We start from the raw sequence: 27429 nt of genomic DNA, 5'->3' as shown, positions 1-27429 counted from the left end.
ATTGTGCATTTATATTCGGTTCTCTGGAACTGTTTCCTGAATTGTACTTTATAACCTTGTGCACCTGTATAGTACCAAAAATACCTATATATCTTCGATCACAAAGTGATCGCCAAAGGTAAGCCTCCCCTGGCTGAGGGAGTCTTATCCTTAGTGATCTCCCGCAACTTACCCCAATCCAATAATCTCCATCTTTTTTTCAGACCACCATATGACCTTGCCCTTCAACATTTAGGGATAGATTATAAATTATGATAATGTGACATCCATCTACAACCTATCCATAGAACTCAACATCATCAAAGTCAGAGGAAAATTGTTCAAGCTATGATCAAAAAGGTTTTTTCGTTAATTAGGTCACAATCCGAAAAAAATAGGTCAAGGTCAATAATCAAATATCAGGTGCACAACTTCAGTGCAGGTATACCTTTATGATGCCAGAACATCTTTGAAGGCCAAGCGGTTTTTGAGAGCAAAATTAACCAATGACAAAAAAGCACGGAATTTTTTTCAGACCGCCATTTGAACTTGACCTTTAACCCAGAGGGGGGTGATGTAAAAGAAGCTTAAATGCATCATACTCTAGGGCCTAGGCTATCTAAAGAGGGCAATTTCGTTCTGATCGGCCAAACCTGAGTCGAGAAAATGTTAAAATGTCTATAATTGGATGATGACCTTAAGAATTAGGGCAAGGTCAAAAAATGTGTCAACACTGCATACATTGTATTCCCATTACTGAGGAAAAAATTCATTCTGAAAGTCCTCGGACATTGGGAGAAAAAAAGGAAGAACTAGACCCGCACTCGGTAGAGCGCAAACCTCCGCCAGGCTGAACAGTTTGTTTTGTATCCCACTGATGGGTCGGATCTGGATTCGGACCTGAACCAAAATCTAATCGGCTTGTTCTTGTCACCAAACCAACTCATCCACCTAGTTATCCATAACTTTTTTTAAATATCATGTTGTACATCGCTTTTCACCCGATCCCTTAATGGTGAAGAATCACTTAAATATTAAATAATGCTCATGTCCGAATCCATATTCAGATCTTTACAAAAATCGAATTGATTCGTCCTTGTCACACACACACAACATGTCCAACACGTTTCGTCCGAATCTGTCCACAACTTTTTGAAATATCTTGTTCACAGACAGACGAACAAACAGACAGACTGTTTGTCTGGCCGATGACAAAAATGAGATGAACTGATAAAAAAAAAAGACAGACAGACAGGGGTGAAAACATAACCTCCATCCACCTTCGGTGGCGGAGGTAAAAATCTAAGTGGTGGTTTAATACCCCTAGGGGTGTAAGACCTTGCTTGACCTTTAACCTGGAGGGGTATGATCTAAATTAAGCTTAAATGCGGCTTGCTCTGGGCTCTCTAGGGAGGGCAATTTCGTTCTGATTTTGCTAATCTTACTCGAGTTATGGTGAAAAGTATTAAAATGTCTATAATTAGGTCATGATCTTAAGAATTAGGTCAAGGTCAAAAATAATTATTTCAACTCCGCGTATGTTTTATTTCCATTATTGATGCAAAATTTCATTCGGGAAAATTCCAGCCGGCTCTGAGATACAGCTTGGAAATGAGGAGTGCAGGAAAGAAAAAAACAAACCTAAATGGTGGTTTAGTACTCCTGGGGTCTACAGAACTCTGTGCTACCATTAAAAATAGCCCCGAGTGGGCAGACGGTCATCTCTTGAGGTCATAGTTCAGATCTCTGCTGATTTGGGGGAACCCCCCTGGGACGGATGACCGGATGTGGTTGGACAGACAGACATCCGGACATCACGACCTATTTTATCAGTTCATCTCTCTGAGAATCGAGATGAGAAGACCTAAACATTGGGGGCGCCAATTGTAGAAACAAACCCTTCACCAACAATAATCCTTCCGCTATCCTATAGGGGAGGCTTAACTATCCGTCATTTTGTTGAAAGACTTTATTTTAAGCAGGGTGTCCACATGTACGTGAAAAGGATGGGGTGGGAGTAATTTGAGAAAGAGAAAATTCGGAAAAGGTAGGAAAAGGAATAATAATGGAGTAAAAGGAAAGTATGCTGGGAGGACGTAACATTGGAAGGGAGAATAAAATGACCTTCATAACCTGCAACACAATAATACACCTGGAGATCACCGCAGGGCATCGGTTTCATTATGGGAAACAAATAAAGGAAGTGCATCGAGGTGTCCTTCGGTAGTTTAAATATTGGTCACGGGGAATATCACAGGTTAAGGACAGGAATGTGATTAGGAATAAACACCCATGGTTCATGGAGAAGACTAAACTGTCCTTCGTCCTTCGATCTTATCGTGGAAAGGTGAGCATAAAGAAAGCTCGTTTTGTCCTCACCTCCAGCAACTTGTTTTCTCACTCCTGGTAAGGAGATGACAGTCATAGATAGGCCTATCTTTCAAGATGCACTTCATGCCAAAGCAAGGTTGCCAAAAGCTTTCATGTCAATGCTGTTGGAAGGAGTCTGTTGAAAGCTCGACACATTGCTCTGTTTGATTTTAGAAAATATTATCCATGACTCTTCGTGTCTTGTTCTTGAGCACACCATAATATTGTGTATTCTTGAGCACACGATGGCGTCGTACCTAAGGTGCAATGACACGGGCTAATGTAAATCAAATTAAATTGAAGATGAAGGAGCAAATTAAGAGTAATTTGACAACGATTTTTGTCTGCAAAGACATTGGTCATGCCGGCCTGTTTTGGACGTCGCCATCTTGGGAGCCATTGCATCTGTAAGCGGATCGGTCAGCCGGCTCCAACCCTGGCAGGACTTCCTTTCACTATCTGACATTCACAATCAAATGTGATGCATTGATTTTGTGGATATGTCTTTCATTCACCAAGGCAGTGACAGAACCAGCGACCGCTAGATTGCCTATTTGTTTGCGCTTGAAATGGCACGAAAAGGTTGGTCATGTTTGCGTATGTGCTTTTTGGTGTTTACCTTTCATATCCATCAACTTGCTCGACGCCATTATAAACCGTCAATCCGGCATGATAAAGCATTTTTAAAGTGCTCCTTTATGACCTTTTTGGGGGATTATTGCCCCATTACATAATTCATTACCCTCGCCAGAGTAGAGGGTATTGCATTTGAGTCCGTTTGTTTGTTTGTTTGTCTGTTTGTCTGTTTGTCCGCGCAGAATAAATATGATTTTCTCTACAACCGTTGGTCCGATCGACAGGACATTTTCACCATCGGTGCAACTCCACCTGTAGAATGTTTTAATGATAATTATGACGTCATAGGTCACGTGGTTCGGCCGCCATCTTGGAAAAAAGGGAAAAATTTGCACCTCTATATCTCTGAAAGCACTAAATAGAAAAAAATTGAGACATGGCTCATTGGAAAGAACTCTCCATGGGGAATAAAATATGTTAATGATGATGTCATAGGTGCCTCCATTATGACGTCATAATTCGACAAGTACAAAACTTCATCCGATCAAGATGAAATTTCTTGAGCGTCCTGTAGGCATAAATTGGTGGAGAATTTTTTTTAATTGATGACGTCATAGGTCAGGTGGTTCGGTCGCCATCTTGGAAAAACCGAAAAACGTTGCACCTCGATATCTCCTAAAGCGTTGCATAGAAAAAATTGAGACATGGCTCATTGTAAAGAACTCTCCAGGGAGAATAAAATATGTTAATGATTTCTTCGGTGCCTCTATTATGACGTCATAATTCGACAAGTACAAAACTTCATCTGATCAAGATGAAATTTCTTGAGCATAATCTAAGAATAAATTAGTTTAGAAAAAAAAAATGAGGACGTCATCGGTCACGTGGTTCGGCCGCCATATTTGTTTTAACACAAAAGCCTTAAAAACCACTGAAAATACATCCTGGCGAGGGTTTGCAATCTCTGATTGCTCTTTTTCTTGTTTATTATGGATCTTAAGGATGGATCCCTAATCGTCACCGTTGCATCTGGCATCTTATTATAATAGAGCAAACGTATATGGTTATGTATGTCGCTATGTATGTATGTTTATATGCGATGAAAACGTCTTCTTCTTCTTCAAATAAAATTACCACCCTCTTAATTAACCCTCTTAATTGTGTTAAGACTGCTGAGACCCCTCAGACCTTTGATGACCCTTTAATTCCCCCAAGACCCTTCAGACCACCAAGACCCCTGAAGACCCAAAATACCCTGAAGACCCCCAAAGACCCAAAATACCCTTCAAGGCCCTGAGGCTCAAAAAGACCCTGAATACCCAAAGACCCAAAACACCCCGAAGACCCAAAACACCCCGAAGACCCAAAACACCCCGAAGACCCAAAACACCCCGAAGACCCAAAACACCCCGAAGACCCAAAACACCCCGAAGACCCAAAACACCCCGAAGACCAAAAACACCCTGAAGACCCAAAACACCCCAAAGACCCAAAACACCCTGAAGACCCAAAACACCCCAAAGACCCAAAAGACACTGAAGACCCTTAAGACACAAAAGCCTCTGAAGACACCAAAGACCCTGAAGACCCAAAACACCTCAAAGACCCAAAATACCCTTAAAGGCCCAGAGGATCCAAAAGACCCTGAAGACCCAAATGGCCCTGAAGACCCAAAACACCATGAAGCCCAAAAGACACCGAAATGGTCAAAGATGCCTACCCCTCTGAAACGACGTGTGGTGAGGCGCGCAGAGCGTGCCGAGTCACGCTAGTACAATTAAATGCTCATCCCATTTCGTTTAATTTTGCCAGTTCTAAATAAACCTCGAGATTCAAAGTAAGTTACTTTATGTGTGCGTTTGCAACGGAGGAAATGCAAAGCGCAGGCCACATAATTGAGAATCAATTCCCATCATTAGTGGAGCTACCAAACATCACAAGAAGCCGATGCTTTGGGAACTTGCGACGGAGAACTAGAGCCACTTGCCTCGGATACCCTACGAGTCGCAATCGAGTCATGTGTGGATTTGCTGAACGGTGCTGCGACATTGGTTCACAGACTATATTCAGCGAGGATAAAAATGATCCGAGGAGTTTTGTCAGTATCTAAGATGTTGTCCGCCGCACGCATTTTGTAAAAATGCATTTTGGCAGCTGTAAGAGGTTTGAGTCGTGGTAAGAACTTACCGCAAGTGTTTTCATCTGTCGCAGGAGAGGCACTCTCTTGGTGTGTTGCAAGCCGGTAATGGGCGAGCCAATTTTCTGCTCGGCAAATAGGTGCAAAGTGTGAATACAGCACAGGAAATAAGAGCAAGGTGTTGTGTAAATCTAAGCATGTTCCCTTTTTGTTGTTGTTGTGCACCAAAATCCTCAGGGTGACAATTGCAACAACAACTAGAAGGGCACTCGGTAAAGAGCACATCTCCGCCAGCCTGAACAGATCAAATTTTGTCCCGAACTGATAGGCCGGAACTGGATCTGGACTGAGCCAAAAGCTAATCGACTTGTTCTTGTCACCTAGGCAACTCATCCTTGAACTTCTGTGATAACTCGTCCACAACGTTTTGAGATATTGTCCTATTTATCATTTTTAGCCCATCTCAATGGTGAAGAAACGTTAAAAAATTATAGTATCTGGACCCGTATTCAGATCTTCACCAAAATTGAATCAATTCTCCCTTGTCATACATTCACCCTGTCCACCAAATTTCGTACAAATCCCTCCACAACGTTTTGAGATAAGTTGCTCACAGACGAACAAACAGACAGCCAAATAGACAGAGGTGAAAACATAACCTCTGCCCACCTTCTGTGACGGATGTAGCAGGAACAAAATACTGGAAGCACCTGCCAAAGGTCATGGCTAATAACGAATGTAGCCTCGGCATTCCTTTCGTGTGAAGCTCGCATCGATTCTCATCTTCCTATAACGTCGGTGTGAAACTTTTTGACTCCAATTGACTTTTTCGTGTTCGATCTTGTCATTTGCAGGGAGCGTAAAGCTGGGGGCGACCATCGTCGATTCTTTGGACACCTTACACATCATGGGGCTGAGGAAGGAATTTCAGGAAGGAGCAGCGTGGGTGCGACAGCATCTGGATTTTGACCTTGTAAGTGCTACCTGGTCTGCCTGTACTAATCTAGAAAGACAGAAAATCTTGTTCTTGGACTAATCTTGTTGTTACAGAACCAAACACTAGCAGCTGTAAAACATCTTGCAATTTAAAGTTTGTATTTGCTCTGTAAGGCTTGTTTTTCACGTTTACTTTCAAAACATGGTTTGCCTGCACGGAGGTGTGGAGCATCCGTCCAATCAGTTTCACTTTGACCAAACACACCGTTCCTTATGGTTACCATACTGACATGTTATTCAATTTCTTCAGTTTTTTATGCCTCCTCTGACATTTTTTTTCGAGTTGTCCGTCTGGCTGTCTGTCCATGCGTCTGTCCATCCGGCAGTCTGTTCGTCCATGCGTCCGTTCGTCCGTGTGTCCATCAGTCCATGATAAGTTTTCCTTGCCATGATCATTTGAGATTGGCTGGAGGGATCTAAGTCAAACTTGGTGCAGGTATGTACAATGAGATATATATTAACTGATTCGACTTTGGCGTTTGGTCAAAGGTCAGAGGTCATGTTGGGTGGAAATTCTGTTACCGCGATAACTTGTGAACCAGTGATGGAATTTTGCCCCAACTTTGGTACAAGTATGTATTATAATGCAAAGATGAACTGATTTGACTTAAGGGTCAAAAGGTCAAAGGTCAGAGTCTGAGCTAGGTTTATAACTTGGGAACGACTGGATGTATCTAAATCAAACATGGTACAGGTATGTATAATTATGTAAAAATGAACTTACTAGATCTTGGAATTCAAGAGGTCAAAGGTCAGAGGTCCTGTTAGAGAAAAATTCTGTTACCGAGCTAACTTGTGAACCAGTGATGGTATTTTGACCAAACTTGGTATAAGTACATATTATGATGCAAACATTAACTGATTTGATTTCTCCATCGAGGTCAAAGGTCAAAGTTCAGTTTCTGCAATAGGTTTTTGTTACCGCGATAACTTAATAATGACCGAAGGAAACTAAGCCAAACTTGGTACAAGTATGTATGATGACGCAAAGATGAACTGGTTAGATAATGGCATCAAGAGGTCAAAGGTCAGAGGTCCTATTAGATAAAAAAAATTCTGTTACTGTAATTCTCATATCGGTCGACGCCGCGACATCGAAGAGTGTCGTTCTAGTTATGGGAATGAAACACCAGTGAGTAGAAACCCATTCTCCCAAAATCCTCCCCTCCATCACTGAAGATATGAAATCGCTCCCAGCCAGGTCTCATGGCTCAGAAGAAAACATGATACTTTGAAGCTACCTAATGCATTGATAGGACAACTCAAAGGTTCTTAACCTGTGTTGTAAACGAAAGCTATATGGAATTGAGTATGATGAACACAAACAACACAAATGAGTGCATAATGCTTCAGTCACATTTGGCTCGGCGGCCGTAGGGTCTAAAAAATCTACGGCCACTAGCAATTCTAGGGTGGCCGCAGTATTTCCACGGTCACACAATGTAGCAGTCACATATGTTTTTATTTTTCGGGTAGCCGCACGGGGTATGTATAAATTGTGGAGACCGAAAACGTGGGGGTGCCGTACGATCTTTGATTTGATGTCGCACGGTGACCTTAGGGCGTCCCTGCGGCGGCCATAGAATTTTCAAGGCAGACGCAAGGTAGCCTCAAGGTGCCCGCAAGGTGCCCGCAGGGGAGGCCTAGGGCGAACGTGCGGCCAGACGGACGGTAACGAGTGGGTATATATACCAGTTCTTTTTCATATGTACAACAGCACTTACAGTTGTCATGGCTACGGCTTGTCGAATTGCTACGGCCACCCTAGAAATGAAAAAAGTTATAACTCCGCGCTATCATTCCACGGCGACCCCTACGGCCTGTAAAATATAGCCATACGCCCTAGGGCCACCCTGAGGCCACCTCAGAAACTCTGCGGCCGCCGCACGTTTCTGTCAATTTATGGGGGGTACGGCCGCCGTATCCTAGCCGTAGAGCAAATGTGACTTACTCCTAAGCGACATGGCCACGCTAGTCGGACCAACATAACTAAATAACTATTGTTTTGAATTGAATTGTCAGGAACACGTATAGTTGAGCGAAGCAGTTAGCTTTCTGACTTTGCTGCGGGGTAATTCGAGCATCCTTAGAGGGTGAAAATCGGTGGGGTTATTATTATGATGTATGGGGCATGCTATAAGAGAAAAGGGCTTAGCTTAAAGAGATTAGCACCGGGGTCACATGTCAGACAGGTGTGAAGTTATCGATGTCGCTTTGAACACAAGCGCTGCCCGGGTGTTAACAAGGTCAACGCCTCATACAGCCTCCGCACCATCCGGCCTCGCCGGCAGGTTTATCATCATTATGAATCGTCGCACGTGGATTGCAGAACCATAAACACGAACCAAAAGCCCATCGGGCTCGAATAAATGCATTTCACACAAAACCGTTTACTTGGGGACATTCGATTCCAATTGATCCTCCTGTGGCATTTTAAAATATCGCGGCCTTGTGTCGAGATCGACTTGCTTGTGTCTTCGCTGGAAGAGAGAAGCGTTGATGTCAATATAATTCAAGGAGTTTGTTAATCGGCTCTTATGTTGCAGATTCTGCAAAATGCATTTTATGTAGGATATAATGACGATGGCAAACACATCATCTTTAATGGAATAAAAACCACCTTTAGAGGCCATTTTTCCCCGCAAAGCGGGGGTTGGCCTTTTTCGGGAACCGTGGTTGTTGTTGTTTTTTGGTCCCCTTTTTGAAGCAATGTTTTACGGCCGGATGCCCTTCCTGACGCCAACCCTTTTTGCCGCCTTTAACGACAAGCAGGGAATTACCAGTGAACTGGTACTCAATTTGCCGACCTCGGAAGGATGACAGGCTGAGTCAACCCCCCTGGCGTTAATTCAGCGATTGACCGGGATTACGAACCCAGGATCCTTGGATCCTAAGCTGGCACCCTAGCCGCTAGCCCAACACCAGGGACTTTGTTCATCAGAAATAAGAGTGACGCATTGCTCACACTTATTTCTGAGTGTAAATTATTATTTTTCATCGTTTACCGATTTCTGGACATGTCTTCTTCCGCTTTACTGCTCAGCTTCTTGTTGTTGTACAATGTACAGAATCTCATAGGGTGGCATCCACGGGGAGGAGGAAATTGCTCCTGAGGATTCCTAATCCTAACGCTAACTTTAACTCTAACCTTAGCCCTAACAACTCTAACCCTAACCCTAACCCTAATCCTGACCCTAACAGCTCAGCTTCTTGTTCTTATACAGAATCTCATAGGGTGGCATCCATGGGAAGGAGAAAATTGCTCCTTATGTTTCCTAATCCGAACACCAACCCTAACATCAACACCAACCCCAACCCTAACAACCTCAACAACTCTAACAACCCTAACAAACCTAACCCTAACAACCCTAACAACAACCCGAATAACCCTAACCATAACCCTAACAGCTCACACTTATTTCTCAGTGTAAATGATTCTTTTTCATCGTTTACCGATTTATGGATATGTCTTCTTCCGCTTTACAGCTCAGCTCTTTTTCTTATACAGAATCCTATACGTTGGCATCCATGGGGAGGAGGAAATTCCTCCTTAGGATTCCTAACCCTAACTCTAACCCTAACCCTAACTCTAACTCTAACTCTAACTCTAACTCTAACTCTAACTCTAACTCTAACCCTAACTCTAACTCTAACCCTAACTCTAACCCTAACTCTAACCATAACTCTAACCCTAACTCGAACCATAACTCTAACCCTAACTTTAACCCTAACCCTAACGAGAAATGAGTGAACGGTTATTATTGGGGAGAACAGCAATGTCAGGATTGACAAATATCTGGAAAGACAAAGATGTGACAACACAAACCAAGAGGAGGCTGATGAATACTCTGGTATTCCCAGTTGCAATGTATGGATGTGATGAATGGAAAGTGAAAAATAAAGGAAGAAGATTGACAGTTTTGAAATGTGGCGTTTGAGACAAATGTTAAAATTCCGTGGCCTGCAAGAGAACAAACAAATCAGTGTTTGAAGAAATTTTACCACCATGTATATTAGAAGCCCTGATGGTAAAACAGAAACTGTCCTACTTTGGATACATCATGCTTGCAATTACGAAAGTCTGGTGAAGTCAACCATGTTGGTTAAGGTTAAGGGAATAAGAAGAGGCAGACATTGTATGTGCTGGATGGATGGGTAAAAGCTGGTTAAGTGTAAGTGAAGAAGAGGCAGACATTGTATGCGCTGGATGGATGGGGTAAAAGCTGGGTAAGGTTAAGGGAATAAGAAGAGGCAGACATTGTATGTGCTGGATGGATGCGTAAAAGCTGGGTAAGGTTAAGGGAATAAGAAGAGGCAGACATTGTATGCGCTGGATGGATGGGTAAAAGCTGGTTAAGGTTAAGGGAATAAGAAGAGGCAGACATTGTATGCGCTGGATGGATGGGTAAAAGCTGGGTAAGTGTAAGTGAAGAAGAGGCAGACATTGTATGCGCTGGATGGATGGGGTAAAAGCTGGGTAAGGTTAAGGGAATAAGAAGAGGCAGACATTGTATGCGCTGGATGGATGGGTAAAAGCTTGGTAAGTCTAAGTGAAGAAGAGGCAGCCATTGTATGCACTGGATGGATGGGGTAAAAGCTGGGTAAGTCGAAGTGAAGAAGAGGCAGACATTGTATGCGCTGGATGGATGGGGTAAAAGCTGGGTAAGTCTAAGTGAAGAAGAGGCAGACATTGTATGCGCTGGATGTATGGGTAAAAGCTGGTTATGGCGAAGTGAAAAAGAAGAGGCAGACAGTGTATGCGCTGGATGTATGGGTAAAAGCTGGTTATGCCTAAGTGAAGAAGAGGCAGACATTGTATGCGCTGGATGAATGGGGTAAAAGCTGGTTATTGCTAAGTGAAGAAGAGGCAGACATTGTATGCGCTGGATGAATGGGGTAAAAGCTGGTTATGGCTAAGTGAAGAAGAGGCAGACATTGAATGCGCTGGATGAATGGGGTAAAAGCTGGTTATTGCTAAGTGAAGAAGAGGCAGACATTGTATGCGCTGGATGAATGGGGTAAAAGCTGGTTATGGCTAAGTGAAGAAGAGGCAGACATTGAATGCGCTGGATGAATGGGGTAAAAGCTGGTTATGGCTAAGTGAAGAAGAGGCAGACATTGTATGCGCTGGATGAATGGGGTAAAAGCTGGTTATGGCTAAGTGAAGAAGAGGCATACATTGAATGCGCTGGATGAATGGGGTAAAAGCTGGTTATGGCTAAGTGAAGAAGAGGCAGACATTGTATGCGCTGGATGAATGGGGTAAAAGCTGGTTATGGCTAAGTGAAGAAGAGGCATACATTGAATGCGCTGGATGAATGGGGTAAAAGCTGGTTATTGCTAAGTGAAGAAGAGGCAGACATTGTATGCGCTGGATGAATGGGGTAAAAGCTGGTTATGGCTAAGTGAAGAAGAGGCAGACATTGAATGTGCTGGATGAATGGGGTAAAAGCTGGTTATGGCTAAGTGAAGAAGAGGCAGACATTGTATGCGCTGGATGAATGGGGTAAAAGCTGGTTGTGGCTAAGTGAAGAAGAGGCATACATTGAATGCGCTGGATGAATGGGGTAAAAGCTGGTTATTGCTAAGTGAAGAAGAGGCAGACATTGAATGCGCTGGATGAATGGGGTAAAAGCTGGTTATGGCTAAGTGAAGAAGAGGCCGACATTGAATGCGCTGGATGAATGGGGTAAAAGCTGGTTATGGCTAAGTGAAGAAGAGGCAGACATTGAATGCGCTGGATGAATGGGGTAAAAGCTGGTTATAGCTAAGTGAAGAAGAGGCAGACATTGTATGCGCTGGATGAATGGGGTAAAAGCTGGTTATGGCTAAGTGAAGAAGAGGCCGACATTGAATGCGCTGGATGAATGGGGTAAAAGCTGGTTATGGCTAAGTGAAGAAGAGGCAGACATTGTATGCGCTGGATGAATGGGGTAAAAGATGGTTATGGCTAAGTGAAGAAGAGGCCGACATTGAATGCGCTGGATGAATGGGGTAAAAGCTGGTTATGGCTAAGTGAAGAAGAAGAGGCAGACATTGTATGCGCTGGATGAATGGGGTAAAATATATAACCAAGCTGTCTCCTCTAGAGCTTCGGGAAGCAGTGCAGGATAGGGATGTTTGTAGAAATCTGATCTGATGAAATCTGATGTCACCAGAAGTCGGACACAACGTGACGGAACTACATTACTAAATAACATCTTGCTCTTCTGAAACTTTCTTGCTCAACAGGTATTTCTCACTAAATGAAATATTATATTCTGTGTTGAATGATTTTTAGTAATATCTTGCTCACATGTGAAATCAAGGCAATGGTTCAGTTATTTAAACATTCTCTTGGATCCCCTTTCTTTGGGATTGGTATATGGAATAACTGCTTCCACCTGTTAGGCCATACAATCCTGCTCCAGATCTCTGTCCAGGTAGCTGTTAAAACTTTGTTTGCCTCTTCCCCAAGTACCTTGGAGTTGTATTGCAATTTCGTCGGCACCTGGTGCTTCTCCGTTTGTTAGCTCTGTCAAGGCCTCATCATTCAATCACTCCGGTCCTTGCTCATATTCTCTTTCTTCGAAGGTTGCCATCATATTTCTATCTCGTTTGCATCGAGTTTTGGTATCGTCCTTCCATCTTACTTTCACCTGTGTTTTTTTGTCATATTTTCCTGTCTACTCTTAAGTCTTAAGGACCCCAATCCTAGACCCAAACTTTGCTGTGATCTCTGATCGTTTAAAACGATCTCTTCTTTATCCCTCTCTGTTGTCCGTGTATATCTCCAGGCATGCCTCTTTGAAATATTTCTCTTTGTCTTTCATAGCTTGGCGTTTGAAGTCGGCAATTAGCTGCTTAATGTCCTCTGTTGATGCACCTTTGCTTTTCATCTCTCTTCTTCTGTCTGCAATATTTATTGCTTCTTCTGACAGCTATTTGGCCTCATTCTCTGCTTGCTTTTGGGATGTTGCCTTTGGCCTCTTCTTTTATAATGTCTTCAAAGTTTTGCCACAATTTGGCCAGCAATCTGTCAACCCGGTCCAGCTCTGCAAAATATTATTTGTTAACCTTTATTGCATACTAGCAGAAGTAGCCGGCGTTGCCGGGCAGGGGAAAGGGGTAGGGATGGAGGGGGGGAGGGATGGAGGGGAGGGGAGAGGGAGAGGGGGGAGGAGAGGAAGGGGAAGGGAGGGGGGAGGCAGGAGAGGAAGGGGGTTCTTATCTATATGCTGGTGGGTGAATCACGTTTCTGAGTTAGATTCAGTATACAAAAAAAAAAGAAAAAAAAAAGTGTAATGCCGATCAGGAAGAAGAAGAAGCCGTACTACCAACTTCGTACACTTCCAGAATTGTTTGATTGATTTGTATTCAAATGTCTGGTGATTGTTTTGTATTTATTTATGTGTAATTGTATATGTGTACTTGTATATAACTGTCATTAATTTTAAAAGGTTTAGGCACGATCGAGCGATTTTTGTTTTATTTATTTTTTGTTCATAATATATATATTTGTTTTTGGCCGAAAACACTCCCAGACATTCACTGATGAACCTCTGAAAGTTTGACGAAGATCCATTCAGCCATCTCTGAGAAAAATGGCGACACAGACAGACAGACAGATAGACACACACACACACACACACACACACACACACACACACACACACACACACACACACACACACACACAGACCAACAGCTCTCTTAAATAGTAGATTGCTACGTGGAGGGTGGGGATCCATAACTAGACTGTGGTAAGTGTAGTATGGTCCGGTTGTCTCAAGTAGGTTAGATTGTCTGAACTTCCTGTTCAGGCTGGAGTTCCCCAAGGCAGTGTTCTGGGCCCTGTGCTTTTTCTGGCCTTCATCAATGATCTCTCCGACTCTCTGGAAAATCCTCTCTATCTCTTTGCTGATGACTCCACTCTCTGCCGCTCCATTCCTCATCCCTCAGATCGGCAGTCTGCACCCTCCTCACTCTCTGCAGACCTGGACAATATCACAAACTGGTCAAACAAGTGGAACATGTCTTTCAATCCTGACAAATCTCACACTCTCACGATGTCTCTCCGAAAAGACCGACTGGACAACCCTCCCATCTACTTTCTCAACAATCCTCTCCAAGAAGTTCTGTCGCTCAAGCTTTTGGGTCTCACTATCTGACATGATCTTTCCTGGGAAAACCACATTTCCAAGCTGTCCTCCAAAGCCAGTCGCCGACTGGGCATCCTCCGTCGTGCGAAGTCTTTCCTTGGCACACCTGAGCTCCTCACCACATACAAGACTTTCATCCGCAGCTCAATGGAATACTGCTCTCCCCTCTGCGCTGGTGCTCCTGCCTCACACCTAGCTCGGCTTCACGCTGTTGAAACCAAAGCATTCAGAATCATTGGAATCTCCCGTGATGAAGCTGATTGTGAGGGCCTTTCACCCACTCACCACAGGCTGTTTGTGGTCTTTCTGTCTTCTACCGACTCCTCTCTGGCCTTACTCCCCCAGCTCTCTCTGTGCTCTGTCCCCCAAATGTTCCTACAGGTCGCACAAGATCTGCCAGCAACCCTCTTCTGGTGAAACTGCCAAAATCAAGACTCTCTGCTCACCTTCACTCTTTCATTCCTCTTTTCTCCCGCCTCTGGAACAAACTCCCCCACTCTCTTCAATCCCACTCCTCCCTCCAGATCTTTAAAACAGCTGTTCACCACCATCTCTTATCTTCCCCCATCCAAAACCTTGATCTTTTCTACCCCCGTTAATTCACCCCAGATCCCCTTTTTTGAAATACCGACTTCTTTCCTGGAAGTCCTAGCAGTGTCTATGTGTTTTATACCTCTCCCGTCCCCCCTCTCCCTTCCCATGCCTCCTCCCCCCCCCCCAAACCCTTTCCCTCCCACAGATCTCCCGGTGTCCCTGTTCTCTGCTGTTGTACTTGTGTGCTTCCCTCTCTCTCCCCCATCTTGTCTCCCACTCCCTTTATTGCATGCTTTGTGTGTCCTTTTGTTTTTTTGTGATTAATGTTACATCTTACACGAGCCTCGATCTTGTATACAAAAACCCCCCCCAAAAAACAGGGACCTGTCAGAGTAAGTCGTTTGTGAGACGTGACGCCGAGGAGGCAGCGTGCATAATTTATAGACAGGTTAGACATTAGTTTTGTGGGTGTAAACATCTCATTTGTAGGCACATGTGTCCGAAAGGAAATCACGATTTGACTGGCCAGATGATGTTGCCGAGATGATGCCCTATTAAGGGTGAAACTGGTCGGTAACTGCATTTTCATTCACTTGTGACAGCATCTGACATTAAAAAAAATTTACGTTCACCATCTTTGTAAATAGTACGGTGAGAAGCTCTTCCAGGAGCCACAGACAAAACTGAGCGTCGTGGCGGTGATGTCACGACGTCCAGCTCAGGTCGGAGAATGGCTTTATATCATCATTGCTCCCGACCGCACATCAATAATGACTCCAGGTTGTGCGTGGTGAAGCGAGAGATAATGTTTCCACGAAAAGCGGTGTTCATCACTCTCAAGAGCATGCAGCAACGGTTGTATGGGACTCGAAGCCGGCCCTCTCACCGCTCACAGTTTGGAGTCGCACATCAATATATACATTAGCAGAGTTACCCGGCGTTGCCCGGAAAATAAAGTCAGTCACGCAATTTAGTTTTGATATTCTGTTTATTTGTCGTGGGCTTTTTATAGTCAGAGGAAGCCACGCCCTTAGTCTAAATCTGATGCGTCCATGTTTTTTGTCGTGCAAAGTTACCCCCCATGGACCCCCTCTTCCCTCTCTAAGTCACTTCCTTAGGCTGTCCATGAGGCACAACCGAACAAACAGACGTTCACAAATAGGGATATAGAAAGAAGAAAGATAGATAGAACCACCTTTAGAGGCCATTTTTCCCTGCAGAGCAGGGGTTGGCCTTTTTTGGGCATCGTGTTCCCCTTTTTGAAGCAATGTTTTTTTGCCGGATGCCCTTCCTGCCACCAACACTGTTAGTCACCTCTTGCGACACACAGGGAATTACCAGTGAACTAGTACTCAATTTGCCGACCTTGGAAGGAAGACAGGCTGAGTCAACCCCCCTGGCGTTAATTCAGCGATCGACCGCGATTCGAACCAGGATCCTATGATCCCAAGCCAGCACCCTAAACGCTAAGCCAACACCAGGCCGAAGAAGAAAAAAGAAACATAGATAGATAGAAGATGTGTGTGTGTGTGTGTGTGTGTGTGTGTGTGTGTGTGTGTGTGTGTGTGTGTGTGTGTGTGTGTGTGTGTGTGTGTGTGTGTGTGTGTGTGTGTACAGTATATCTGTACATATTTATATATGAGTGGAATAGAGATATGGAGATCTAGATATATAAAGGTCATTTTCACTTCAATATATTGTTCATTTGAATTTTACTACAATACGTAATTTGGCGTCTGTCTGTCTTTGTGACGATTTTTGACCGCGATACATTCAATCATTACTTATCCAATCACAACCAAACTTGACAGGAGGACTAAGGGTTACACAATGAAGGTTGGAGCGATTTATCTTCCCCCTCCCACCCTCCCATCCCAAAGGGGTTTTCCCCGCCAAGGAGGTTGCGTGTTGAGGTGTATATCCGCGTTAAGATAGCTTTATCGTGGCATTTTTCCAAGCTGCTTCTCATGACAAAAGTAACAACAAAACTAATCATAATAGCATAATATTAATGGTATTACAAAATAATATTAATACTAATAATAACCCCTCCCCTCAGCCCCCCCCCCCTTCCACAAGGGGTATTTCATCCTTGAACAAACACCATATTAACGTGGATAAACATCTTATCGTGCTGTTTTCGTGGAGGCACCCCTACCATAAGTAAAAATACTATAAATTACAAACATGTATGATTACCTTTTTGAACAGTCGCTAATGATCTTTAACACTAAATTGATAAGGGAGGAAACCTGGGATGTGCTCATTTACCAAGCAGCTAGCTAGCGCTTGCCAAGCCAACCGTTCCTTATCAAGGTTTCGAATGGAGTGCTTGCTCGGATACTTAAAGCCACTTGGCGAGCACTCCACAAGAAACTTAGTGAATGAACACACCCCCAGACGCTCTTGAGGCCCGACCCTAGATCTACTGTAATCTATATACACCAGAGAGGAATGACCCTTCCTGCCGCTCCCATAGGGAACGGGTGTACTAGTTTGACAAATATGGAGAAATAGAATTACTTCTAATGGATCAATAAACATGGGAGTATAATGAAAAAGGACCACTGTCTAATGGCAGCGAGGGATGCTACAACAAAGTGCTTTATGCAATAATAAAAGGGATGTTCTTGCTCAATGTCGTGTGTGCAAAGTGAGTGAATGTAAAATGAAACCAAATGAACAAGTTTGGTTCATAACTATCCATCCACAAGCGGATGCATGGAATGGCTGGGAAAAAGCCCTGTGATGCCAACACCTGGGAGAAAGCCGCGCGTTGCTCAAACGCTGACGAAGATTGGACAAGTGTGAGACAAAATGAAGAGTTTCACAAAAGGCTGTCAGTCCAATTGGATTCAGCAATTTTTCCGCCAAGTAGTAAAGCTGCCGCTTGTTTGCTTCAGTGCATTGAAAAGGCCTTGAGAGAGAAACTCTTGACGCCTGTCCGACTGTGAATGCGGTTGCCAGACAGTAACGTATTTCCAATGAGTTATTGTGACGTAACACATTTCATTTTATGTGGCGAGTGACGAAATGCAGTCTTCTGCTGGAGTTAGACAACCGACTGCCGAAGAAATGGACTTGGCAGCGCCACGTGCAGATTAGTGAGTGCGCAAAATTGCATCACGGGGAGATTAAAGGCAGACACTGAGAAGCTTTAAAGCATGGAGAATGATTTGTCAAACTCCCCCACAGGAGCACACAATCCCACCAGGCAGGAGGAATGAGGATTACAGTCTGCAGCCTCTTCGTGTTCGTTCAGGGCGCATGTCCATCGGGAGTTTCTCATCAGGATGTGGATGATGGAATTCAAGGTACGAAGTTGATTTGGTAGCCAGCCATAAGGGCCATCACCATCTTGATTATTACTCCCCACAATGCAATGTGCCTAGTCATTTCGCATCGTGTCACAGCCTGAGCAAGGGATTTTAACATTTTTGCTGATTAAAATGCCTTTTTGAAGCCTGGGCGCTCATTTGGTCAAAAAGTACAATATTCAGCCCAAACTTTGAAATCTGCTGTCAAAAGCCCTATTGTGCTTTTGTAAATCTCCCAACTTTTCGGAAAGCTGAATGGCTTGACTGTGTTTTCTATATTCAAAATGTGCAAAGCGTACAAGATGTCAGTTTCTCATTGGACGAAATGTCTTTTTAGCCTAATTAATCCCAAATAGCCCTCATGTTGCAATGGAGACTTTCGTCAAATTGGTGATAATCTTATAAATAAAACTAGAACGGCACTCAGTAGAGAGCATACCTCCGCCTGGTTGGCCATATCGCTCAATGGTGAAGAATCGCTTTAAAATTCCATTAGCTGGATCTGGAACCGGATCTTCACCAAAATTGAAGCGATTCTTCCTTGTCACACACACAACCTCTCCAAGAAGTTTCGTCCAAATCCGTCCATAACTTTTTGAGATATCCTGCTATGTATCGTTTTTGGCCCCATCTCCCAATGGTGAAGAATCACTTTAAAAATTTAATAATTTTCACATCCAAATCCATATTCAGATCTTCACCAAAATCGAATCGAATCATCCTTGTCAGACACTCAACCGGTCCACCAAGTTTCGTCCAAATCCATCCACAACTTTTTGAGATATCCTGCTATGTATCGTTTTTGGCCCCATCTCCCAATGGTGAAGAATCACCTAAACAATTTGATAATTTTCACATCCAAATCCATATTCAGATCTTCACCAAAATCTAATCGAATCATCCTTGTCAGACACTCAACCGGTCCACCAAGTGTCGTCCAAATACGTCCACAACTTTTTGAGATCTCTTGCGTTGTATCGTTTTGGGCCCGATCTCCCAATGGTGAAGAATCACTTAATAAAATTATACTAGCCGTATCTGAATCTTCACCAAAATCTCATCATTTCGTCCTTGTCACATACGCTACATCTCTGCCAAATTTAGTCCGAATCCGTCCACAACTTTTTCAGATATTTTGTTTACAAACGGACAGACAGAGAAACGGACAGAAAAACAGACAGACAGGGGTGAAAACATAACCTCCATCCACCTTTGGTGGTGGAGGTAATCAAGTGTTTGTGCGCTTGTTAGTCTTTCACAGCCGAACCGTAGCACCTCGATTGGTCCCAGATTTTGGGGTTTAAAAATTTTGTTTTGGAAACAAGATCGAGGCTCGTGTAAGGGCTAACATCAATCCCAAAAAATCACAAAAAAATCAATCACAAATAGTAGGTGTAGCTACTTCAGCATCTATGCAAGGTTTTAAGCTACCACATGCTGGGCTTGAATGCTGATTTGAGGCCACCAAATGCCGCTATAATGTGTATATTGGGATGAGGGGTCAGGCAGTGCTGCCGTAGGTCCACAGGAAAAAGCTCACCATCATGAGGGCAACAACTCCATAGCTTTTCAAAATCCAACACGTCCTGAAACCACCACCACGAAGGGCTCACCACCATGAGGGCAACAACTCCATAGCTTTTCAATGTCCAACACGTCCTGAAACCATCACTGCGAAGGGCTCACCACCATGAGGGCATCAACTCCATAGCTTTTCAATGTCCAACATGTCCTGAAACCACCACTGCGAAGGGCTCACCACCATGAGGGCATTAACTCCATAGCTTTTCAATGTCCAACACGTCCTGAAACCACCACCGAGAAGGGTTCACCACCATGAGGGCAACAACTCCATAGCTTTTCAATGTCCAACACGTCCAGAAACCACCACCGAGAAGGGTTCACCACCATGAGGGCAACAACTCCATAGCTTTTCAATGTCCAACACGTCCAGAAACCACCACCGAGAAGGGTTCACCACCATGAGGGCAACAACTCCATAGCTTTCAATGTCCATCATGCCTTGAAACCACCACCGAGAAGGGTTCACCACCATGAGGGCAACAACTCCATAGCTTTTCAATGTCCAACACGTCCTGAAACCACCACCGAGAAGGGTTCACCACCATGAGGGCAACAACTCCATAGCTTTTCAATGTCCAACACGTCCAGAAACCACCACCGAGAAGGGTTCACCACCATGAGGGCAACAACTCCATAGCTTTTCAATGTCCATCATGCCTTGAAACCACCACCGAGAAGGGTTCACCACCATGAGGGCAACAACTCCATAGCTTTTCAATGTCCAACACGTCCTGAAACCACCACCGAGAAGGGTTCACCACCATGAGGGCAACAACTCCATAGCTTTTCAATGTCCAACACGTCCAGAAACCACCACCGAGAAGGGTTCACCACCATGAGGGCATTAACTCCATACGTTTTCAATGCACAACATGGAGCCAGAACCCCTACGTAGTTTTTCCACGTGCAGCGGCTAACACCCAGACTAGTAAGAACATCAAGAAGGTTCCTAATCTCAGGTGCCATTTTTCAATGCATGCTGGGGATGCATGATATTGTGCGATTCTTCTTGTTGGCATCATCAGTGTGGCAACTTTGTTCTTTGTTTAAGCAACAGACGTCTTATTGCTTTGTTTTTACTCACAATTCATGCACTATGCCCGACCAAACCCACGTTCCCTTTGTCTGCCATCGATCATTTGCCCTTGGCCGTCTGAGCGCTTCGTTCTCGGCTGGTAACGCGGCTCTTACATCTTTGCGATCTTCTCTCAAGGGGGTGTTTCACATTGTTTCTGCCGAGGTCTTCAATTCCCACTCTGAGACAAACTCTTTTGTCATTTGCAGCCAAAGCTTCGATCCTCAAGCAATTGTCTGTATTTCCATTAAACGCAGCAATTCAATATGCTTAATCTCCTTTTCAAGCCCAGTGATAATTAACTTTCATTTTCCGGCAAGGTTATGATGGGAAACGTTCAAAATTATTGTGAGACCGAGCTGTTAGGGTTAGGGTTGTTAGGGGTGGGGTTAGCGTTAGGCGAGTTATTAGACCCCTCACCCCAATATACACATCATAGCGGCCTTTGGTGGCCTCAAAACAGCATTCAAGGCCATCATGTGGTAGCTTTAAACCTTGCATAGATTCTGAAGTAGAACGACCTTTAGAGGCCATTTTTTCCCCGCAGAGCAGGGGATGGCCTTTTTCGGGCACCTTGGTCCCCTTTTTGAAGCAATGTTTTATGGCCGGATGCCCTTCCTGCCACCAAATACGTTAATCGCCTCTTCCGACACACAGGGAATTAACAGCAAGCTGGTTCCCAATTTTCCGACCTCGAAAGGATGAGCAGGCTGAGTCAACCCCCCTGGCATTAATTCAGTGATCGACCGGGATTCGAACCCAGGATCCTAGGATCCCAAGCCAGCACCCGCACCCTAACCCTAACCCTAACCCTAACCCTAACCCTAACCCTAACCCTAACCCTAACCCGAACCCGAACCCGAACCCTAACCCTAACCCTAACCCTAACCCTAACCCTAACCCTAACCCTGACCCTGACCCAAGCCAGCACCCTAACTGCTCAGTCAACACCAGGCTAGATTCTGAAGTAGCTACAGCCAAAACGTGGGGCCGATCTCGGTGCTACGGTTTGGCTGTGAAAGACTAACAAACGCACAAACACCCGAGCATAGACCGTAGAATCATATCAAACCCACCTTTGGCCTGTGTTTCCCAGCAAAGCTCCATGTCGTGCACAGATTCCCATCAGCCACGCTCTGTATGGGGATGACAAACGTCATTTATTTTTTGTTTTCCAGTTTACAGGCAGACAGCTTTCATTCTCTCAGTGCTTTGGAAATCAAACGTGGAGTGTTTTCAGAAACGCAGAGAAAGGCCTTATTTCCGACGAGTCGCGGTGCAGAGAATGCGGGGCTCACCAGAAAAGTAATTTGAAGAATAAAACTGAGGGTGGAAGCAAAGACGAAGCAAAAGTATTGGCTCTGGGTGTGACAGCATTCAAGAATTGCTTTCTCAAATCTCTGAAAATTGTATGTCGTCGCTTCAGGCATTATGCATCTTTGAGAGAAGGAAACGTGAAGCGCTAAAAAATAAATAAATAATTGCTTTGCGAGTTTTTCTCTCTCACTCGAGTTTCGCATATCGAGTTCAGAGGAAGTTCTCCATTTGGCCGATTCAGGTGACCCGGATGTATGATCTGCAAACTTTACATCATATCAAGAGAATCACATTGCACATCTTGCAGCTCTTCTTGAAACCAAAGCAATAGATTTTCAAGTTTTTTCAAGACTTTAACATTTTCTTGGTGACATATCATGTAAAAGAAAAAGGTTTTGGTTCATTTTCCAGACTGTTTTATTGTCTCACGTATCGTTCACCTCTTGCTCTCTTCCGCAGTCCTGGTGTTACCCGTCTTTTGCTTATTTGCGCAATTTATCAACACAAGTTTGTGGTTTAAAAAGAAAATTCAAAAGCCTTCATCTTCATCTAATTTTGTATCAAAATGACAAATATTTTTCATTTGCAAAACTGACATTTAAAATACACGAGCACATTACCTGTCGGATGATTGCGTCATCCGTCACCCCCCTCCCCCCCCCCCCCCCCCCACTCCTACAGTGAGTGACACACACACACACACACACACACACACACACACACACACACCTGTGGCCAATTAAATTTTTACCGTGAGTAAACTTACACATGCAACTCTGACAACTCCTCAACCCCCTCTCATCCCACCGAAAGTCCTCACCCCACTTAACCCAAAGCCTCAACCTCCCCCTCCCAACTCTGTCCCATCTTTGCTCTCGCCCCTACCAACCCCAAGTCCTCACTATCCTGTGAAAGCATCAATCCCCTCACCACTTCAAGCCTTCAAACCCCTCCCCACCCTCACCCCACTGTAATTCCTCAATCCCACTCCACCCCCCCCCCCCCCCAATGAAAGTTTCCAAACCCAACGCCCACCCCAAAGCCACAATCCACACCACTTCTTCCATACCTGTCCCATCTTTACTCCCCTCCACCCCCTTCTCACTATCCTGTGAAATCACTATCTTCTCACTATCCTGTGTGATCTCACTATCTCACTATCCCCTCCACCCCCTTCTCACTATCCTCCTTCCATTCATAAAAGCAAGCGGGCATTCCCACATCAAAACAGCAGAATATTAAAACCCTTGATGCTTTCTTATTATGCCAACACTGACTTCACAGAAACCAGTCATGGTCACCTGTCCAACTCACAATTTAATAGAAAATAGTCAGAAATAATAGCAAGGACCTGCATAAACTCCGCGGTAAAAGTCCTGCTTGAGAGAATGCCACATAGTTATTTGGACGGTGTATAGACAACAGAATGCTGCCTCGATTGTTGAGGCCTATAATTACAAGGCCCATGAATCCTGTCAGCTTAAGATCCTTTAAGCTGTTGCTTTGGTCATTTTACACTGAAGGGAAAACTTATATGGAGGGCATGGTGATTGTGAATATGACAGTATCTGAAGATGTCTTTGACTTCGCGTAGCAGTATGCACCGACATGGTGGCTGTAGTATAGAGATTGTGGGTGGTGTCAGGCGAACTGTCCAACAAATGAGTGGAACCCGGATGCACACACTGCTCCTTTTATAGAACGAGTACACCCGCTCACTACGGGAGTGGCAAGAAGGGTCATTCCTCTTTGGGGTATTGTTACGTGCTCCTCCCCAAACCCCCTGGTCACGGTGTACCTCCGAGCCCCGAGAGGAGTCACGGCAGAAAGATGTGTTATTCTGTGTCAAAGATCAATGGTGAAACCACACCAATTGTTACCAACAAACAAATATTGTATTAAGGTCACACAAGAATAACAACACAAAAACAATAGTAATCAATTGTACAACCAATATATATTTCCTATGATGGTACCATCAAGTTCGTACAATATAACTCACTGTGCTCCAAGTGAGCGAAAAGAAGAACATTCCCAATGTCTCTATTCCCGCATCAAGCCAAAGTCGTATTCCAGCATCAAGCCAAAGTCGTATTCCGGCATCAAGCCAAAGTCGATCCACTCCAATGATCGTCCGTACGATGTCGTATCGAGACCAGAATCCCGTTGGGTTGACAGTTACCCTGCCAAAGATGGGCGAAGGTGTCCTCGAGAAGCGACGGGGAAATCACACCTTTAGGTATGGACGTTCCACGGCTCCCACTCGGCGAACCGCAGATTTCCAACTCAAAAGCCACGTTGCACACACACACACACCAGATTAACGTCTGAATGCGGTGAAAATGGTTTGAAGCGAAGTGAAAAACCTTGAGCGAAGTGCAAAGCGCGCGAGTCAAAATGGCCGACGGCCCGTTCTCGAGGCGTAACGGCACTACGATGGTTCTCCTCGGAATCAACCGCAAAACCTGACACGCAGGTTGATCTGTCACAGAGATAACAACTCTGTCGCAGGAATCCCTTTCCTGGGAAACCCAAAGTTCACTCGTGACTCTCGTTCGCCAATCATTCGCTCCAGACCTCGAAGCAGCTAAGCTTCTTGTCCGACTCACTCGCTCCGCCTTCTCTCCCTCCTCTTCCTCTTCGTCGTCGTCCGGTTCCAGTTTCATTTAAAACATTCACTTTTTACCTTTTGAAAATAATAATCTCCATTTTCCCTTAAACGACGACAATAATAGTCCATGGAATCAAAAATGTTTACAGTGGATGAAAACCACAACAACGGAAGTGACGAATCCGTAACAGTATATAGATTACAGTCGATCTATGGTCGGGTCTCAATAACCTTGGGTGTGTGTTCATTTACCAAGTTTCTTGTGGAGAGATCGCCAAGTGGTTTAAGCATTCGAGCAAGCACGCCATTCAAAACCGTTAAGGAATGGCTGGCTTGGCAAGAGCTAGCTAGCTGCTTGGTAAATGAGCACAACCCGGGCTTCCTCCCTTTCAGTTTCGTGTTAAACAGCAGGATCGAGTTTCAAAAGTTCGCTACGAAAAACGCCACGGTAGCGCCAGAAAGGGCCATGTTATTAACCCAACATTTGTGGGTTAAATAGAGTACAGTAGATCTTTGCCCAGTTCTGTAAGTAATCCTTACCTTACGGATGTCAGGATTCCTCCAAATTTCTTCATTTAGTGTTATAAAGAGCATTAGCGACTGTTTAAAAAGGTAATCAAACGTGTTTGTGGTTTATAATATTTTTACTTCCTGTAGAAGCCGTTGCTCCCACAGAAACGCCATTATAACTACTAGTACTGACTGCAAAGCCGCAATGAGCCGGCGAAGCCAAAACCTCTTGCCACTATTTTACCCATCACCATGGCATCAGTAGGTTAGGTAGTTGGTAGTAGGTAGGTAGGTAGTTGGTAGTAGGTAGGTAGGTAGTTGGTAGTAGGTAGGTGTAGTAGGTACCGTACCTGGTAAGACTTGGTAAAAGAGAAGAGCGGACAGTCCTCCCCAATGGCAATACCTGCATACAATAAATGTCACAAGAAGCTTAAGGAAGTAACTATACGATGTGCTAGCTTAAGGCCTATTTTTAACTGGGCGTGGGCTTAACATACGTTTTCACAGTAAGTGTGTAGTCTTCTAACTTCAGTCGCTGTCAGGCGCCAGGGCTGGTTCTCTGACTCTCCGGGCACGTCGGCTTCGTCCACCAGAAGAAGTTAGCTTGCAGTGATGAATTCGGTGAATTCCGTCTCAACTTCGGATATTTCCGGCCATGAAAAACTATCTGTATTTCTAAACTAAATATGTAAACCGCTTATACCGTATTTCTGGCCGTGAAAAACTATCCCATACGGCCGCGAGATTTCTAAAAAATAATTCTTCGTCAATGTTAGAATATTTGACGCCGTTTTCACCGTCCGAAACGCGTAATAAGCTTTAAAAAAAATTTTTTCCCAAATGCTCGAATCTCATTGGTTCTGGTGTTTGATGACGATTTTCGTTGAAGATAACGAGGTTGGTCTTAACGTATTTTAATTACTAATGAGAGGTTTCATTAGATTGTGAATCAAAGAACGACAGGTGAAACAAATTCCTATTGAACTTTTTCGCAATTGTTTTATGCAAACTTCCGCATCCGGTCGATGGTGCCCACCATTGAGCGCTTTCATTTTAGAAATATTTTTGCAAATGCTCGACTCTCATTGGGTCCGGTGTTTGGTGACGCATTTTGTTGAAGATAACCAGGCCCGTGCGGGCCGATGTTGGTCTTAAATTATTTTATTAATACATCGGAGGTGCATAAGATTGTGAATCAAACGACGACGGGTGAAAGAAACTCCTAATGAACGTTTTAAATTTGTTATGCATACTTCCGCCTCCGCAAGATGGCTGCGCCCACTGCGCTTCGGATTCTCGAGCCAAGGCATAATCAGGTTTTCAACATAATACGTACTCGTTTATTGACAACACCGGCTTCGCCGGCTATAAGCTATTTATACACGTTATCACTGCTGGAAAAACGCTTTGGGGAAGTGGGACATTATTAGTATTAATATTGTTGTAATAACAATAATAATATGCCATTATCATTGCTTTTGTTATTAAAAGAGTCTTTGGAAAAAGGCCACGATAAATCTTCTTCTTTGGAAAAACGTCATGATAAAGCTAATTTAACATTCATATACACCTCAACATGCAACCCCATTGATGGCAATGGCGGGGAAATCCCGCTCGGGGGAGAAACCCCCTTTGGGGAGGGGGGCAAATGAATGCGCTGCAACCTTCATTGTGTAACCCTTGGTCATCTTGTTAAGTTTGGTTGAGATTGGATAAGTAACGACGGAATGTATTGGCGTCAAAAATTCATCAGACAGACAGACAGACACCAAATGGTGCATTTTAGTATGATAGAAGTACAGTACAGGCAACCTTACACAATCATGTGTGATGGACACAAAATGAATGCACGTACAAAACCATTTCCTTTCTAGGTGCCGACTCAACTATATAAAGCGAAGTTATAAACTACAACACAAAATGTCCAGGAACATAAATCATCTTAGTGAGGAAGTGATGATCCACAGCTACATTGATGGCAGGTTTGAAGAAGCCAAAATCAACACCGAACTAAGAGCACTCAATAAAACATCTCCTAGAAGGCAAACAGCCTCGTCATATCTGGAGGTGATGAAGCAGTGTAATCCACATTTACAGCAGTGACACAATCAGTGGCGAGAAACAAATTCATGAAAGCCTCACCGCGGGGAGTACTTTTAATCTCCAGTATTATTTATTTTTCCTTCCTAATGCATGTTGGACCGAAAGTCAGTTAGAAGTTCGGCCCCACAGGTATGCAGCAATCTCAAAGGGTCATACTTCTGCTTCTTCTTCTTCATTTG

At 44.1% G+C, this 27429-nt stretch overlaps 1 protein-coding gene across 1 annotated transcript in view; it reads left to right on the top strand.

Moving 5' to 3' along the window:
* LOC137439844 (mannosyl-oligosaccharide 1,2-alpha-mannosidase IA) overlaps positions 1 to 27429 on the top strand; it is a 380329-nt gene that overhangs the window by 242752 nt on the left and 110148 nt on the right. The window contains exon 2 of the mRNA XM_078768306.1: positions 5917 to 6035. Within this exon, the coding sequence (XP_078624432.1) occupies positions 5970 to 6035 (66 nt within the window). The 5' untranslated portion in view covers positions 5917 to 5969. The remainder of the gene's footprint in view (positions 1 to 5916; positions 6036 to 27429) is intronic.

This window comes from Myxine glutinosa, chromosome 14 (genome assembly GCF_964187855.1).
Source record: "Myxine glutinosa chromosome 14, kmMyxGlut1.1, whole genome shotgun sequence".
NCBI lineage: Eukaryota > Metazoa > Chordata > Myxini > Myxiniformes > Myxinidae > Myxine > Myxine glutinosa.
This window is presented reverse-complemented; position numbering and strand designations above follow the sequence as displayed.